Source organism: Hylobates moloch, unplaced genomic scaffold, assembly GCF_009828535.3.
Source record: "Hylobates moloch isolate HMO894 unplaced genomic scaffold, HMol_V3 SCAFFOLD_12, whole genome shotgun sequence".
In the NCBI taxonomy this organism is placed as follows: Eukaryota; Metazoa; Chordata; class Mammalia; order Primates; family Hylobatidae; genus Hylobates; species Hylobates moloch.
In genome coordinates this window covers 95,806,610-95,825,277 of record NW_026652287.1, presented here as the reverse complement: position 1 = coordinate 95,825,277, position 18,668 = coordinate 95,806,610, and the positions used below count along the sequence as shown (strand labels likewise).

Sequence of the window (18,668 nt, the reverse complement as noted above, 5' to 3'; positions counted from 1 at the left end):
AACTTATTCCTGCTGTCTAGCTGTACTTGTGTGTCTGTTAACCAACCTCTTCCTATCCCTCCACCCCCATCCTTCCCTGCTTCTAGTGACCACTGTTCTACTCTTTACTTCTATGCGGTCAACTCTTTTAGCTTCCACGTAGGGATGAATATTTAAATTCTTAAATTTTAGATTCAGGGGATACATGTGCAGGTTTGTTACGAGTGTATGTTGAATGATGCTGAGCTTTGGGCTTCTATGGATTGCATCACCAAAATAGTGAACATGGTACCCAATAGGAAGTTTTTCAACCTTCGCTCCCCTCCCTCCCTCCCTGCTTTAGGAGGCCTCAGTGTCTATTATTCCCATCTTTATGTCCATGTGTACTCAGTGTTTAGCTCCCACTTATAAGTGAGAACATGCAGTATTTGCTTTTCTGTTTCTGTGTTAATTCACTTAGGAGAACGACTTCCAGCTCTATCCATGTTGCTGCAAAGGACATTATTTTATTCTTTTTATGGCTGCATAGTATTCCATGGTATACATGCACCACATTTTCTTTAGCCAGTCCACTGTTGATGAGCACCTAGGTTGAGTCTCTGTATTTGCTATGGTTAACATTGCTGTGATGAACATACAAGTGCATGTGTCTTTTCGATAGAACAATTTATTTTTTGAGAGGTAGGTACCCAGTAATGGGATTGCTGAGTTGGATGATAGTTCTATTTTTAGTTCTTTGAAAAACCTCCAAACTGCTTTCCACATGGGGCTGAATTAACAGTGTATTCCCATCAACAGTGTATAAGCATTCCATTTTTCTCTGCAACCTAGTCATCTGTTATTTTTTGACTTTTTAATAATAGCCATTCTGACTGGTGTGAGATGGCATCTCATTGTGATTTTGATTTGCATTTCTCTGATGACTGGCAATGTTGGGCATTCTTTCCAGTTTATCGGATGTCACTTGTATGTCTTCCTTTGCCTACTTTTTAATGTGTTTTTTTTTTCTTGTTAATTTGTTTAAGTTTCTTGTAGATTCTGGATATTAGGCCTTTGTCTTCAACAAAGGTTGCAAATATACATGGCTTGCAAAAATTTTCTCCTATGCTATAGGTTGTCTGTTTACTCTGTTGATAGTTCCTTTTGCTGCGCAGAAGCTCTTTAGTTAAATTAGGTGTGAATTGCCAATTTTTATTTTTGTTGCATTTGGTTTTGAGAACTTTTCCTAGGCCAATGTCCAGAAGAGTGTGTCCCAGATTTTCTTTTGGGATTTCTTTTTATAGTTGGAGGTCTTACATTTAAGTCTTGAATCCCTCTTGAGTTAATTTTTGTATATGGTAAGAGGAAGGGATCTAGTTTCGTTCTTCTGCATATGGCTAGCCAGTTTTCCCTGCACCATTTATTGAAAAGGGGATCCTGTCCCCATTGTTTATTTTTGTCAACTTTGTTGACAATCGGTTGTAGGCACGCAGCTTTATTTCTTGGTTTTCTATTTTGTTTCATTGGTCTGTCTATTTTTGTACCAGTACCATGCTGTTTTTGTCACTGTAGCCTTGTAGTACAGTTTGAAATCAGGTAATATGATGAGTCCAGCTTCGTTCTTTTTGCTTAGGATTGCTTTGGCTATTTGGGCTGTATTTTGGCTTCATGTAATTTTTATTTTATTTTTATGAATTATTTATTCATTTAGAGACAGTGTCTTACTCTGTCTCCCAGGCTGAAGTGCAGTGTGGCATGATCATAGCTCACTGTAACCTTGAACTTCTAAACTCAAGCAATCCTCCTGGCTTAGTCCTGTGAGAGGCTAGGACTATAGGCACGTACAACCATGCTCAGCTAATTTTTTAATTTTTTTGTAAAGACGGGTTTCTTGCTGTGTTGCTCAGTCTGGTCTTGAACTCCTGGCCTCAAGCAATCCTCCCACCTTGGCCTTTCCAAGTTTTGGGATTACAGGCATGAGCTACCATGCCCAGCCTGAATTTTAGAATAGTTTTTTTCTAATTCTGTGAAAAGTGACATTGGTAGTTTGATAGGAATAGCATTGAATCTGTAAATTGCTTTGGTAAGTGTGGACATTTTTAATGACATTGATTGTTCCAATCCATGAGCCTGGAATGTTTTTCAATTTGTTTGTGTCATCTATGAATTCTTTCAGCCGTGTTTTGTAATTCTCATTGTAGAGTTCTTACACCTCTTTGGTTACAAATATCCATAGGTATTTTGTGTGTGTGTGTGTGTGTGTGTGTGTGTGTGTGTGTGTATAATGTAAATGGGATTGCCTTCTTGATTTGGCTCTCAGCTCAAATGTTGTTGATGTATACAAATGCTATTGATTTTTGTACATTGATTTTGTATCCTGAAACTTTGCTGAAGTTGTTTGTCAGATCTAAGACTCTTTTGGTGGAGTCTTTAGCATTTTTTAGGTATCGAACCATATCATCAGTGAAGAGAGATAATTTGACTTCCTCTTTTCCTATTTGGATGCTTTTGTTTCTTTCTCTTGCTGGATTTCCCTGGTTAAGACTTCCAGTATTATGTTGACTAGGAATGCTGAGAGTGGAAATCCTTGTCTTATTCCAGTTCTTAGGGGAAATGCTTCTAACTTTTACCTGTTCCGTTTGATGCTGACTGTGAGTTTGTCATAGATGGCTGTTATTATTTTGAGGTATGTTGCTTCGATGCCTAGTTTGTTGAGTGTTTTTATCATAAGCGAATGTTGGATTTTATTGAATGCGTTTTCTGTGTCTATCCAGATGATCCTATGGTTTTTGGGTTTAATTCTGTTTATGTGGTGAATCACATTTATTGATTTGTGTATATTGAACCAACCTTGTATTCTAGGAATAAAGCCCACTTGATCATGGTGAATTAACTTATGTGTTGTTGGATTCAGTTTGCTAGTTTTTTTTTTTTGAGGATTTTCATGTCTATGTTCATCAAGGATATTGGCCTGTAGTTTTCTTTTTTGTTGTGTCTTTGCCAGATTTTGATATCAGGATGATACCAAATTCATAGGATGAGTTAGGGAGAAATCCTATCTCTTAGACTTTTTGTAATAACTTCAGTAGGATTGGTACTAGCCCTTCTTTGTACCTCTGGTAGGATTTGGCTGTGAATCCATCTGGTCCAGGGCTTTATTTGGTTTGGTAGGTTTTTTATTACTGATTCAATTTCAGAACTCATTATTAGTCTGTTCAGGGTTACAGTTTCTTCTTGATTCAATCTTGGGAGATTGTGTGTTTCCAGGAATTTATCTATTTCCTCTAGATTTTCCAGTTTGTTTTCATAGAGGTGTTCATAATAGTCTCTGTGGATCTTTTGTATTTCTGTGGGATTGGCTATAATGTTACCTTTGTCATTTCTGAGTGTGCTTATTTGGATCTTCTCTCTCTTTTCTTTGTTAATCTAGCTAGTGGTCTGTCAATCTTGTTTTTCTTTCAAAGAACCAACTTTTTGTTTCATTGATTCTTTGTATGGTTTTATTTTTTTGTCTCAATTTCATTTAGTTCTGCTCTGATTTTAGTTATTTCTTTTCTTCTGCTAGCTATGATTACATTCTTATCAAGAGATTTTATTTTATGCCACATTCTGTTGGTTTTTATGAAGCAAATATTATTGAAATGTAGCATATGTATAAATTTCCAGAATGAAAAAAGCTTGAAAGGAAACATTTGGTATTTTGTATTGCTAGATGGTAACACTAGTTGTCATCTTTTCCTTTCCTGGCATAAGTTTGGTTTACGAGTCCAAAAAGATTTTGCTTAAGAGCTTTGGTTTTATACGTAGCTTGGCCAAACATTAAGATTTAAAATAGTTCAGTCTTACTTGGTACAGCACAAGCTTAGGTTAGCTGTATGACCTTGGATAAGAATTTTGACAGCTCTACACTTCAGAGCCTCACAGACAGGATGGGGATAGTAGTAAGTACCTTATTCAGGTTGTTGTTAGGATTAAATGATGTGCTTAAAGTGGCTAATGAAGTTTCTGGAATATGATAGACATAAAATAAATTGTAATTACTATTATTAAATTAGTTTGAGTGGCTAGGAAAAGGTTTATTTGAAGATATAGTATTTTTAAAAGATCAGATACATACAGTAGAATAATTTAATTATATGGCTTTTATTTTATACAGCATTTTTAAGGATGATGAACTAAACTTAAGTCTATTTCAACTTTCTTCACAGGTTCAGACACAAAAAGGACCGTCCATGGATTTATTAATGACCAGAGAGACAGGTTTCTGCTCGAGGTAGTAAAAATAACTTTTCTCCCCTAGCCAAATGGAAGACTTCTTGCATAGTGTTTTCAAATATTTACCTTGACATTTTGCTTGTCTATTACATGTCTCAAATCTATTGGTTGAACAGGTTGGTTTTTTCATGTGTTCATTAATTTGAAAAATACTTACTGAGAGTTTACTATGTGCCAACCAGTAAACAAAGCAAAGACCTGCCTCTCAAAGGATTTACATTCTAATATCCCAGACAAGGTTTTATACTTCCTGGAACCTATCAGAAAAATTATTCTAGAAAATGTCTGGTTCTAGTTTGTCCCTTTTTCTCCAATTATCTCTCCTATGACCAGGATAGCACCTGAGATGTCCTATTTAATGCAGCTTCTCCTGATGCTTTGGCTGAATATGGTGGGAATCCAAGCACTGTGGAAATTCAGACAATTCTAGAATCCCTCCAGCTTCCTTGATACCTATTCATGTCAGAACAGTGTGCCAGGTCCCTTGTGGAGTCTTTTATAAAAAATAATAGAGGCTTTTTTTCCTGCCATCAAAAACTTTAACTAGAAGCCAGGTGTATAACTGAAAACATGATTATTTACTAAGTCTATATGCATATTCATTTGCCATAGATAAAGCAGAGATGCCAAGCACTTAATGGGAAAATAATTACAAAATGAATGAATTGAACATTTTTATACCTTTATTGTCAAGTATCTAATAATCTAAAGATGTTAATGTGTCTCAATTAAACTCTTTGATGCTAATGAGTAAATAACAATGTACTTGACTTTTCCTAATTTCACATCACATATTTTGGGGCATAAATTTAGTTAATTAGTACTTCCATATGCTGCCAGCTACAATCAACATAAAATATCTCACTTAAAGTAACTGATAAAGTTACAAATAGAACCTGATGGCTTTGTTTGTTAAAAAGCATTTCCTGGGTATGAGTTTGATCTTTATTATAAAGTTCTACTGACATAACTGATGTCCTAGGTAGTTTAAGGTGGTACTTGACAGATACACTAGGATTTCAGGACATTTATATTAAATATACCTCATTTCCTTTCTTTACTAGATCCCTCCCTCCCTCAACCGGTTTAATGAAGTGTCCACTTATCAAAAAGACTTGTACAGTCTACCCTCTATATCCACAGGTTTAGCATCTGAGAATTTAACAAACCACAGATGAAAAATATTCAGAAAAAAATGATAAAAAAAATAACAAAATAATATAAATTTTGAAAAATTATAAAGTATAACAACTATTTATATAGCATTTACATTGGTATTAGGTACTATAATTAATCTAGAGATTATTTAAAGTATATGGGAGAATGTACATGGTTATATGCAAATACTATTCCATTTTACATAAGCGACTTGAGCATCCACAAAGTTTGGTGTCCTTGGGGATCCTGGAGCCAATCTCCTGTTGATGCCAAGGAACAACTATTTGTAATAAAAAATCTGGCCTTGTCCAGAAAGAGTCTGGCCTTTGCTCTTGACTTCTGGGTGGTAATCTATATCATACTTAATAAGGGTGTCTTTCTTTAATATAGAACTGGTCACATCTGACAGTCTTAGGGTGGAGGCTGCCCATCCCAGAAATACTAACAATGGGACTTACAGGTGGGGCTTTGGGTCACACTCAGAGGGTCTGGAGACTGGAGACAGATCAACCACATGGTCAATCAATTAATCATGCCTAGTTAATGAAGCCCCAGTGAAAACTCTAGACACTGAAGCTCATTTGTGCTTCCCTTGTTGACAATATTCTCTGTGCATTGTCACATGTAGATGCAGGGAGGATAACACCTTCTAGTTCCATGGGGAGGGAACACTGGAAGCTTTGCATTTTGAACTCACTCAGGCTCTGCCTTATGGGTCTCTTCCTTTGGATGATTTCAATCCATATTCTTTCCTTTTAATAAACTATACCCATGAGTATAATAGCTTTCAGTGAGTTTATGAGTCCTTCCAGCAAATTATCAAAACTGACGGTATTTGGGGGAACCCCTCAAACTTGTGGTCAGTGTCGGAAGTGAGAGCAGTCTTGGGGACTATGATATGAAATTTTCAATTTGGCTAACTCTTGGTAACTTGTAATAGTTTTCAAAAACTGAAGTGGCTTCATGGCATCTTTTTTTATTTATAGCAGAGTTGGGACATGAAATACCCATTTAAAAATTATTAACATTGACATATTATGAATTTAATATTATAAATCCTTTATGCCAATAAATTTGACAACTTAGATGAAATAGATTCCTTGAAAGATGCAAACTACCAAAGCCTACCCAAGAAGAAAGAAATAAACAGAATAGCTTTATGTCTCTTAAAGAAATTGAACTTACAGGTAAAAAACTTCTCACAAAGAAAAACCCAGATTTATTGGTTAATTCTGCCAAATATTTAAAGAAGAAATAAATTTAATTTTATACACACTGTTCCAAAAAAATGAGTAAGAAGAGGGAATACTTCACAACTCATGCTGTGAAGCCAGCATTATCCTTATATCAAAACTAGATAAAATGATTAGAAGACAAGAAAACTAAAGACCAAGATCTCTCGTGAGCATATATGCAAACATTCTGAACAAAATGTAACAAACCAAGTCCAACAATACATAAAAAGATAATACATTATGACAAATTAGGGTTCAATCTAAGAATACAAAAGTAATTTAACATTTGAAAATAAATCAGTGTAATACATATTAACAAATTAAAAATGAAAACCCATATGATTATCCCAAATGATGCAGAAAAACCACTCAACAATATCCAAAATTCATTCTGGATAGAGACTCTCAGTAAAGTAGGAACAGAAGTTCCTCAACTTTATAAAAGGACATCTACTAGAAACTTATCACTGATATTGCATATCTAATGGTGAAAGACTGAATGCTTTCCCCCTAAGATTAGGAACAAGGCAAGGATTTCCACTGCACCACTTCTTTTAGTCAGTCTTCTGGAGGCCCTAGCTAGTGCAATAAGACAAGAAAAAGAAATGAAAGACATTTAGATTGGACATGAAGAATTAAAGCTGTCTTTATTTACAGACAACATGATCCTCTCTGCAGAAAATCTGAAGAAATCTATTTTAAAACTACCGTAACCGATGAGTTTAGCAAGGTTGTAGCAAGGTCAATTTACAGAAATCAACTGTATTTTTATAAACTTGTAATGAAGAATTAAGAAATTAAAATTTAAAAAGCAATGCCATGTCCAACAGCATCAAAATATGAAATACTTCTAGATATGTTTGTAAAATATGTACAATAGATGTACACTGAAAACTACAAGACATTGCAGAGAAAAATTAAAGACCTAAATAAATGGAGAGTGATACCATGTTCATTGATCCAAAGACTCAATATTGCTGAGATGCCAAATCATTCCAGATTTGTTTATAGATTAAATAATTTATTTACTTCTATAAATACAATCTCAATACAAATCCCAGGAGTCTTTCTTGTGGAAATTGAAAGGCTGATTCTAAATTTTATCTGGAAATGCAAAGGACCTCGTTTCAAGAGCTATGAAGGATCTAAAATTGTATCTTACTTGCAAGCTAAGAAGTTAGTCCGCTACAGTTTCATAGTTTCAATAGAAGACACTAGACTCCTGGGTCAGAAATAAAGAATAGCTTCTTATTTATAGCCATTCCACTCCTGGGAATTTACCCAAGAAAAATAAAAGCATATGTGCTCATGGCAACCTTATTTGAAGTAGCCCAATGTAGGAAACAAGCCAAATGTCCATGAACAGGTACATGAGTAACCAAACTGCTGGGGTATATCAACATAACTGATTACTACTCAGCAATAAAAAGGAATTAGTTATGGATATTCTACCAACATGGATGACTCTTAAAATAGTTGTACTAGGCCGGGCACGGTGGCTCACGCCTGTAATCCCAGCACTTTGGGAGGCCGAGGCGGGCGGATCACGAGGTCAGGAGATCGAGACCATCCTGGCTAACACAGTGAAACCCCGTCTCTACTAAAAATACAAAAAATTAGCCGGGCGAGGTGGCGGGCGCCTGTGGTCCCAGCTACTCGGGAGGCTGAGGCAGGAGAATGGTGTGAACCCCGGGGGGCGGAGCCTGCAGTGAGCCCAGATCACGCCACTGCACTCCAGCCTGGGCAACAGCGAGACCCTGTCTCAAAAAAAAAAAAAAAAAAAAAAATAGTTGTACTAAGTTTATAAATCCAGACAGAAAAATAGTTCATACTATAATTTCACTAGATAAAATTCTAGAAAATGCAAACTCGTCCATAGTGACAGAAGACAGGTCAGTAATTGCCTGGGAAAGGAGTTGGGGAGGAGGGAAGAAGGGATGGATTACAAAGGGCTTGAGTAGACTTTTTGACGTGATGAATATGTTCATTATTTTGATTGTGGTGATGATTTCCCAAGTATATACATATGTCAAAACTTAACAGATTGTATACTTTAAAAATGTGGAGTTTATTGGATAGTTATACCTCAATTAAGCTAGAAAAAAATTACGAAAATGATTCTACAATTACTCATCTTTTCTAATTATTATTTTTCCCTCTCTGCTGGATTATTGCCACCAACATACAAACATCCTATTATTTACCCCATCTTTTAAAACAACCCCACCCCAAAAACCCTCTTTAGATATCAATTTGGCTAACTCTGGGTAAATTGTAATAGTTTTCAAAAACTGAAGTGGTTTCATGGCATTTTTATTTTTTTAATTATAGCAGAGTTGGGACCCTCTTTAGATATCACATTACATACCATCTTCTGCCCCAATTTTCTGCTCTCCTTTATAGCAAAATTTTTCAAAAGCATTAGGCTTATTTCCTGCCTCCACTTCTTCTCTCCCTATTCTCTCCTAAATCCACTTCCATCAGGTTTTTATCCTTATCATTCACCAAAACGACTTTTGTCAAAGTTACCAGAGACTTCTCTGTTGCTAAATCAAATTGTCACAGTATTCCTTTTATTTAACACTTGGCCTTTCAGCAGCAATTGGCCCATTCACTCCTTTCTTGAAATGCTTTCTTCTGTTGGTTTCTGGAAGCCACTCTCTCGACTCTTCCACCTTGCTGGCTGCTGCTGCTTCTCAGTTTTATGTGCTTGTTCCTCTTCTTCTCCCTGATCTTCAAGTGTTAGAATGTCCAGGGCCCATTCCTTACCCTTTGCTCTCTACCCTCCTTCAGGCTCATGTCTTTGAATTCCACCTCCATATTAACAACTTCCAAATTTATTTCTCTAGCTTATCTTCTTCCCTGAACTCCAGGCTCACAAATGCAACTGTAATTCTTAACATTTCCCATCAAGATGTTCAATAAGCATTTCAGACTTCATGTTTCCTAAACTCCGCCCCAATATACTCTTTCCTACCCTTGCAAGTCTATGTCTCATACCATAGTCTCTGTCTCACTAAATAGCAATTCCATTTTTCCACTTGCTTAGACCAAAAATATTGGGGTTATCCTTGACTCCTTTTTACAATCCACATCCAAACAGATCTTCGAAAATATTCTTTTTCAAAATATATCCATAATCAGACTACTCTTCATGACCTCCACAGCTACTACTGCAGTCCAAGCCACCAACATCTCTAGCATGTATTAGTATTATAACTTCTAAACCTGTGTCTCCTGCTTCTACTGTTGCTCCCCTGCAGTCGGTCTGTTCTCCATACAGTGATAGGATCATGCCCTTCCTCTGCCAAAAGCCTCTAGCGACTTGATCTGGTCCCCAGCTCTCTCTCTGACCTCACTCCTACCACTCTTTCTCTTGTGCCCAAAGACAACGATCCAAAATGCCATAATCCCAAACATTGAAATCCTGAAAGATCAAAATCTCAAAAATATAGTTCTGGAAAACGTAAACTTAAAAATTTTTTTAAAGACATTTATTTATTTGTTTACATTTTTAAAGGGGGATTTTTTTGAGAACATATAACAACATGACAGACCACCTGTTAAGCCGCTTTGCACAATGAAGTAGGCAATAACAACAACATATGTATTTTTGCCAGTACAAATACTCAGGCATTCTAACGACAATTGCACAGGTGTAACCATTATGAGCAGACTAACTATATGCAGAAAGAAATAGGTCCAAAAGCAAAATGTATAAATGAATATTGCTATGGTTGGTAATTTGTGCACCCAGCTTTACAACTGCAGTCATCAAATAAACTTTATCAATAACACATTGAAATTTTTTTAGAAGTCTTTGATCACCTCTAATTCCAAATCTGTCATTATGTCAATATATTGTTTGGAGACTCAACTGAAATCTGTTTTCTTCTGAATAAAGATGATAACAAGGTAATAGTTTTGTCTAACATGATGCCACTATCCTGTGATTTTGATTTTCAGGATTTTAGACATTAGGGAATTTAGAATTTTGATCTTTTGGGATTTTGACATTTGGGATTATGGCATTCAGTATTGTGTATTAGGGATTATGATTCAAACCCTTTCTCTTGCTCACTCTGCTCCAGCCTTGGTGGCCTCCTTGCTGTTCCTGGGACACATCAATCACTCTCTTGCCTCCAGGCCAATGCACTGGAGGCTCTTCCTTATATTAGGTTGATGCAAAAGCAGTTGTGGTTTTTGCTATTTCAATGGCAAAACCCGCAATTATTTTGCACCAACCTAATAGGAGGACCATTCCTCCCTCAGAAATCCTCATGGTTAGTTTCCTACTTCCTTCCAGTCTCTGTTTAATTCTCACCACATCAGGGAGACTTTCCTTGGCTGTTCTATACATGACAGCAACCCCCTGCCCTTGTCCACAGCACCCCATCCCACTTTCATCAACTTCCTTCCTCTTCTAGAATGGACACTCCATACAAGCATTTATGTTTCTTTGGTTCATCACTCTATTTACACCCCTTAAAACAGTCCTGGCACACAGTAGGCACTCAATAAGTACTTGGGGAATAAAGTAATGAATGAAGCATTTTTTGTTTTAAACTTGGAGGGTCTAATTATTGGTGGTTATCTCTTTAAAATCATCTCATTTCCATATTTTAAATTCATTTATATTATGTACGTGGCCTTATTTATGATTTTTTTTTCCTGCATGGCATTAAAAACCCAAATAGGTCTGGGTGTGGTAGCTCACGCCTGTAATCCCAGCACTTTGGGAGGCCAAGGCAGGTGGATTGCTTGAGCTCAGGAGTTTGAGACCAGCCTGGCCGACATGGCAAAAACCATCTCTACTAAAAATACAAAAATTAGCCGGGCATGGTGGTGTGCACCTATATAGTCCCAGCTACTTGAGAGGCTGAGGTGGGAAGATTGCTTGAGCCTGGGTGGTTGAGGCTGCCGTGAGCCAAGATCACCCCACTGTGCTCCAGCCTGGGTGACAGAGCGAGACCTTGTCTCAAAAACAAAACAAAAATCACCACATGGACTCTTATATTCTGTACTACAAAAATAAAAGGAACTAGAAGGCAGATGTCAAAGTTGTGTTTGGGGATCTAAACAGACCTCTTTGATTACAGTTAGACATGGTACCCTTGGGCTGGCTCCTAGGAATGCACCACTGGCATGGCAGAGTTGAAACTGCTTTCTCCCATGGTATTCCTATTGGCAGAGAAGCTGGTAGCTTTTGTGACTGCAAACAGCCCAGTTTCCCAATTCCCAGAAAGTACTGGAGGGTAATACACTGTAGGTAATACCAGATGCACCTGCTCTTTGGAGGAATATGCAGCTATTTTTTATTTGTACGGCAGAGCCCTTTTGGAACAACACTGACCCTCTTCACAGAAGTAAGAGAGGGAAATTAGTCTCCCCTCTAATTATCCCCGAAAATAAAACTCCTACAAGAAATAAAGTCCGTTGCTCTAAGATTTAGGCATACTATTATTTCTAACACAAATGTTCACTTGCTGTGTATAAGACTGTTGAAATTACTAAAAATGTGGAATCATGTTTTTACACCTCTGTCTTCAATGCCCCTAGTATGCTTTGTCAACCAAAAGAAACACAATCAAAAAGTTTGAAAAAGACATAGCAATGAGGGAACGGCAACTAAAAAAAGCAGAGAAAAAGCTCCAAGATGATGCACTGGCCTTTGAAGAGTTCCTTCGAGAAAATGACCAGAGATCTGTAGATGCTCTGAAAATGTGAGTTTTATCACTCTGGCCAAATCCCTCCCACTTCTTTTGTTTGTTTGTTTGTTTGTTCCTAAGAAGCAAATTAACAGATCTTCATTGCTTTTCAGGGCAGCACAGGAAACGATAAACAAACTACAAATGACAGCAGAGCTGAAGAAAGCAAGCATGGAGGTACAAGCAGTGAAAAGGTGAGGGTGGGCACAATCTTCTCGTGGCCAAATTTCCACGACCCATTAAAACCTATTCATGCCAGGTAAGACCTAATAATCCTGATCATCCTTATCAGTTGATGATGTCATAAGTATGAACAAATTTTTAAAAATAAGTAACCTGTCCATCAAGATTTGTTCCTGCCTGGGTATCAGGACAGTATGTGGCTTCTGGCTGGAAAGTCTCTCTAAATTGTAGATACAGAAGCAAAGAAATTAGTTGAAGCAAAACAACTAGGAATAAACAATAAATTATTGTCTAAGTGCCCTTCTTCATTCATTTTTTTCTTTTTATATTTTTAGTTTAGTCTGGTTGCACTTTTGCATTCATTCTGAGACATTTTTTCCCCCACATTTTAATATCTCTGAAATTGGGACTCATTCTACGATCATCTTACAATCATCATGGGCAGTATTTTTTATATTTACGCTTACATAGTAGAAACTAGTATTGCTATTAAAAACTAAGATCTGCTGGGCACACTGCTTGCTTCTCAGCTCCTTTGGAAGCTGAGGCGAGAGGATCGCTTGAGCCCAGGAGTTCAAGTGAAGTGTTAGCAACACAGTGGGACTCCATCTCTAGTAAAAAAAATAAAAATAAAAAACTAAGCTCTATAAAGAGAAAAAAGTATTGGAGCAGGAGTTGGGATAAAATTGTACCATCTGCCACTCTTTTTCAAACTTGGATGTTTCCTTCTATGGTCAAGGAAACTCACTTGAACTAATTTTTTTTTGAAAGGGAGTTTCACTTTTGTTGCTCAAGCTGGAGTGCGATGGCATGATCTCGGCTCACTGAAACCTCCACTTCCTAGGTTCAAGAGATTCTCCTGCCTCCACCTCTCGAGTAGCTGGGATTACAGGTGCCCACCACCATGCTTGGCTCATTTTTTGTATTTTTGGTAGAAACAGGGTTTCACCATGTTAGCCAGGCTAGTTTCGAACTCCTGACCTCAGATGATCCACCCACCTCAGCCTCCCAAAGTGCTGGGATTACAGGCATGAGCCACCGCGCCCAGCCTAACTAATTTTAAGTAGCTAAAGAAGCTTCCTTCTGTCATCATTTTTGGACAGTAATTTCATGATTTAGAAGACACTGTAGTGTTGGTATCAGGTCAAAGCTAAAACTTACTTTTCCTTTTTGAGAACTTGATGCTTACCTCCCCTCTAGAACTAGGTCCTTGGCTTCTTACATCCTTCAGACAAGCTAGTCTGAAATAAAGCAGAGTTGGTTTCTCTGAAACCAACTGCACTAACAGAATGTGCGTTTCACATTTTGGCTACAGCAGGCTCTTCTATTTTAGGAGCCTAAAGCTGAAGCTGCTCCAAGATGGAGAATTTCCTACTCTCTTTCACCCCCTGATGCAATTAGAAGATTCTATCCATTTATAGAATATTGCTAGAGCTAGAGTAGCAGCCTCTATTTTTGCGCAAAGTCTGCATTTATGCACAATAGCCACCGAGTTAAGCCCTCCAAACAGTCTTGCCGAAGAGAACTTTTGATGGTTTATGTTTCACATCATCCTAGAAAGGTGCAGGAGATCATGAAAAACAAGCTTGTAGTGGAGCAAGGGCAGCAGGTGCTCTTCTCTCTTTATGGCTCGCGATGGCCCCAGGAGGCCTCCTCTACAGGTAGGGCTGGAAAGGGAAGGGGGCATCTTCTGAAGCTTTTGCTTGGAAACTGTATCGTTCCAGTCAATTGTCACCTCGTGTTCTTTGTAGCATATCTGGGAGGATTTCAATCTAAAACGGAGGCAGCGGTAGAATGAAGGTCTCCCATCAATCTTCCAACTGGTGATACGTGAGGCAGCCATTTACTGACCCTTGAATATCACTCTTGCACCAGGGCTGAAGGAAGGCTCTGACAGATAGAAGTATTACAGCTAAAAACATTGATACAAAGTAATATTGATAAGAGTATTGGTGAGGGTCTGAATAACGAAGGCTCTGAAAGATAAAGGTTTGGAAGCTCCCTTTCAAGTGTGCCTTCTTTTGTTATTTTAACATCCCTCTTTGTCCACTTTGTAACGTGATTACTGTAACACAATGTGAAGCTGGGCAAAAGCTTTTGGTCCAAGTCACTCAATACTGGCAAGAGCTTGGGCATCTGAGTCAGATGGACCTAGGTTTCAGAACTGGCTCTATCATTTACATCTCATTTCCAAGATAAGAATAATAGTACCTATTTTAAAGTGCTGTCCTGAGGATAAGCTTATGTCTGTAGTGTGTCCTGCCTGTAGTAATAGGTCCTCATTAAGTGTTAGTTTCTTTCTTTTCCTTACAAATGTACCATCTTTTGCTACCTTTTTTTTTTTTTTTTTTTTTTTGAGACAGTCTTGTTCTGTCGCCCATGCTGGAGTGCAGTGGCGTGATCTCAGCTCACTGCAACCTCTGCCTCCCAGGTTCAAGTGATTCTCCTGCCGCAGCCTCTTGAGTAGCTGGGATTACAGACACGTGCCACCATGCCTGGCTAATTTTTGTATTCTTAGTAGATACAGGGTTTCACCATGTTGGCCAGGCTGGTCTTGAACACTTGACCTCACGATCCACCTTCTTTGGCCTCCCAAAGTCCTGGGATTACAGGGGTGAGCCACCACCCCCGGCTTTTTTTTTTTTTTTTTTTAAGACAGAGTTTTGCTCTTGTTGCCCAGGCTAGAGTGCAATGGCACGATCTCGGCTCACTGCAACCTCTGCCATCTGGGTTCAAGCAATTCTTCTGCCTCAGCCTCCCAAGTAGCTGGGATTACAGGTGCCCACCACCATACCTGGCTAATTTTTTGTATTTTTAGTAGAGATGGGTTTTCTCCATGTTGGCCAGGCTGGTCTCGAACTCCTGACCTCAGGTGATCTGCCTGCCTTGGCCTCCCAAAGTGCTGGGATTACAGGCATGAGCCACTGCCCCCGGCCCTTTTGCTACCTTCTAATTTCTCCCTAAATCTAAAACTTAATACAGTGTTTCCCACAGAATAACAAACAAGTCGAGTAAAATTATCATGTCTATTCTATGTGCGCATATCCTTGGACATGTTTTATTTAAACAGCATTCCTAGAGTTTTCTTTCATCTCCTTTCATATTCACTGAAGCCCATATTTTTATGGCCATGTTTATCCTTTTTGATAATTAAATTATTAATTCAGTACATAATCAAGAGAAATAATTTTGTAAACATTTTTTTTCTAATGAACTTGCTTTCACACAGATATACCTAATCATATCTTTGTTTCTTTTGAGTAGTGAAATAGCAAAAACAGAATTCCTCCTCAGGGAGTATATGAAATATGGTTTTTTTCTGCTGCAAATGTCTCCAAAACATTGGCAAATCCAGCAAGCACTAAAAAGAGCACAGGCCTCAAAAAGTAAAGCAAATATCATCCTTCCAAAAATATTAGCAAGTAAGTTACTCATACTCAACTTTCATGAGCTAAATATCCCTAACTCTAAAATCATCTGCTTCAATGTTTTTTATCTAAATAGATTTTTTTTTAAAGCAGAACCTAAACAAAGATTTTCACTCTCTCTGTTATTGTATATCATTAATTTGGAAACTTGAGCTAATTTCAGATATAAAATGTCTTTGTCTATTTGTGTTGCTGTAGAGGAACACTTAAGGCTGGGCAATTTATAAAGAAAAGAGGTTTATTTGGCTCACAGTTCTGCTGGCTGTACAAGAAGTGTGGTGCCAGCATTTATTTCTGGCTGGGGCTTCAGGCTGCTTCCACTCATGGCAGAAGGGAAACATGTGTACAGAGACCACATGGTGCAAGGAGAAGCAATGGGGAGGGGAAGCAGGTGCCAGGCTCTTTTCAACAAGGAGCTCTTGTGGAAACTAAGAGAGTGAGAACTCACTCATTCCTATGAGGACTGCAACAAGCCATTCACAAGAGGTCTACCCCCATGACCTAAGCATCTTTCACTAAGCCCCACCTCTGACACTGGGGACCAAATTCCAACATGAGATTTGGAGTGTAGCATAAAGCAATAAAAATATATGCATGGGGAAAGAGAAAATATATTATTTGCAACTGATATGGTAGCATACCTAGAAATCCCCTCTAAAAACCTGAGAGACTATTTGATTTTATTAAAACATTCAGTAAACGGACACAGTCATTTATTTTTATTTTTATTTTTTGTTTTTTGTTTGGTTTGGTTTTGTTGTTGTTGTTTTTGAGACGGAGTCTCGGTCTGTCACCCAGAGCTGGAGTCCAATGTCACGATCTTAGCTCACTGCAATCTCCGTCTCCCGGGTTCAAGATATTCTCCTGCCTCAGCATCCTGAGTAGCTGGGACTACAGCCGCACACCACCATGCCCAGCTAAGTTTTGTATTTTTAGTAGAGACAGGGTTTCACCATGTTGGCCAGGATGGTCCTGGTCTCTTGACCTTGTGATCTGCCCGCCTCGGCTGTCATGTTTTATTAACCTAACATATTAACCTAAGTTTTATGTTTTATTAACCTAACATGTTATGTTTTATTTATATATTAACATATTTTTATGTATGCTATATATATATATGTTATTTACTTATATGTTAACATATTTATGTTTTATTAACCTAGCATATTAACCTAAGTAAACTAACTTTATTAATTAGAAAATACACAGGAAGGTGGGACATGTTGGCTCATGTCTGTAATCCCAGCATTTTGGGAGGCCAAGGCAGTCAGATCAGTTGAGCCCAGGAGTTTGGGACCAGCCTGGACAACATGGCAAATCCCCTTCTCTACAAAAAACAAAATATTAGCTGGGCATGGTGATGCACACCTCCCAGCTACTCAGGAGGCTGAGGTGGGAGGATCACCTGAACCCAGGAAGTTGGGGTTGTAGTGAGTCATGAGCATGCCACTGCACTCCAGTCTGGCTGATGGGAGTGAGACCCTGTCTCAAAAAAGAGAGAAAGAAAGAGAGAGAGAGAGAAAGAGAGAGAGACAGAGAAGAAAGGAAGGAAGAGAGGGAGGGAGGGAGGGAAGGAAGGGAAGTTAAATCTAAGAAAACCTGTCTCAAAAAAGAAGGAAGAGAATGGAATGGAAGGGAAGGAGGGGAAGGGAAGGGAAGGGAAGGGCAAAGGAAGGGAAAAGGAAGGACAAAAGGAAGAAAAGAAAGAAAATATACCAGGAAATTAAATCTAAGAAAGCAACAATAACTTTAATGTGTGTGACCTGGAGTTTTGAGAAATAGAAAGCTATGTCATGTTTTCAGATAGAAAGATTGATATTTTAAAGTTGCCAAATTTTCTAAAACTAATGTATAAGTTTTATGGAATTATAATTAAAATGTTACCAAAATGTATCAGGGAATTGGGTCTTGGTTGGGGAGAACTTTGCACAATGATCCAAAGGTTCATCTAGAAAGACAAACAAATACTTTGAATTCGGAAGGTAATGGGAGGAGGATTACAAATGCTTTAAAATTTTATATAATATATTATCATGGAGTCTCAGTAATTGAAACAGTCATGTACTGGCATTAGGTCAGCTCAACGGACGAGATATGGGTCCCATTACATATATATAAGAATTTAAGGCTGGGCGAGGTGGCTCATGCCTATAATCCCAGCATTTTGGGAGGCCAAGGCGGGTGGATCACAAGGTCAGGAGTTCGAGACCAGCCTGACCAACATGGTGAAAGCCTGTCTCTACTAAAAAATACAAAAATTAGCCAGGCATGGTGGCGCATGCCTGTAATCGCAACTACTCAGAAGGCGGAGGCAGGAGAATCGCTTGAACCCGGGAGGCGGAGGTTGCAGTGAGCCGAGATCACACCACTGCACTCCAGCCTGGGCGACAGAGTGAGACCCTGTCTCAAAAAAAAAAAAAAAAAGAATTTAAGCCAGGTGCAGTGGCTCACATCTGTAATCCCAGCACTTTGGGAGGCTAAGGAGGGAGGATTGCTTGAGCCAGGAGTTGAGACCAGCTTGGGCAACATAGTGAGACCTTGTCTCTACAAAAAATTTAAAGATTAGCTGAGCATGGTGGCATGCAACTGTAGTGCTACCACTAGGGAGGCTGAGGTGGGAGGATTGCTTGAGCCCAGGAGGAGGAAGTTGCAGTGAGCCATGATCATGCCACTGTGCTCCAGCCTGGGCAACAGAACAAGACCCTGTCTCAAAAAAAAAAAAA

General features: G+C 38.4%; 1 protein-coding gene across 2 annotated transcripts in view; it reads left to right on the top strand.

Moving 5' to 3' along the window:
* Nucleotides 1–18,668, top strand: part of CCDC38 (coiled-coil domain containing 38) — a 68,835-nt gene that overhangs the window by 24,349 nt on the left and 25,818 nt on the right. For both annotated transcript variants that reach the window (XM_032170940.2, XM_058425426.1), the window contains 4 exons: nt 4,167–4,231; nt 12,186–12,349; nt 12,448–12,528; nt 15,782–15,939. In XM_032170940.2, the coding sequence (XP_032026831.1) occupies nt 4,167–4,231; nt 12,186–12,349; nt 12,448–12,528; nt 15,782–15,939 (468 nt within the window). The remainder of the gene's footprint in view (nt 1–4,166; nt 4,232–12,185; nt 12,350–12,447; nt 12,529–15,781; nt 15,940–18,668) is intronic.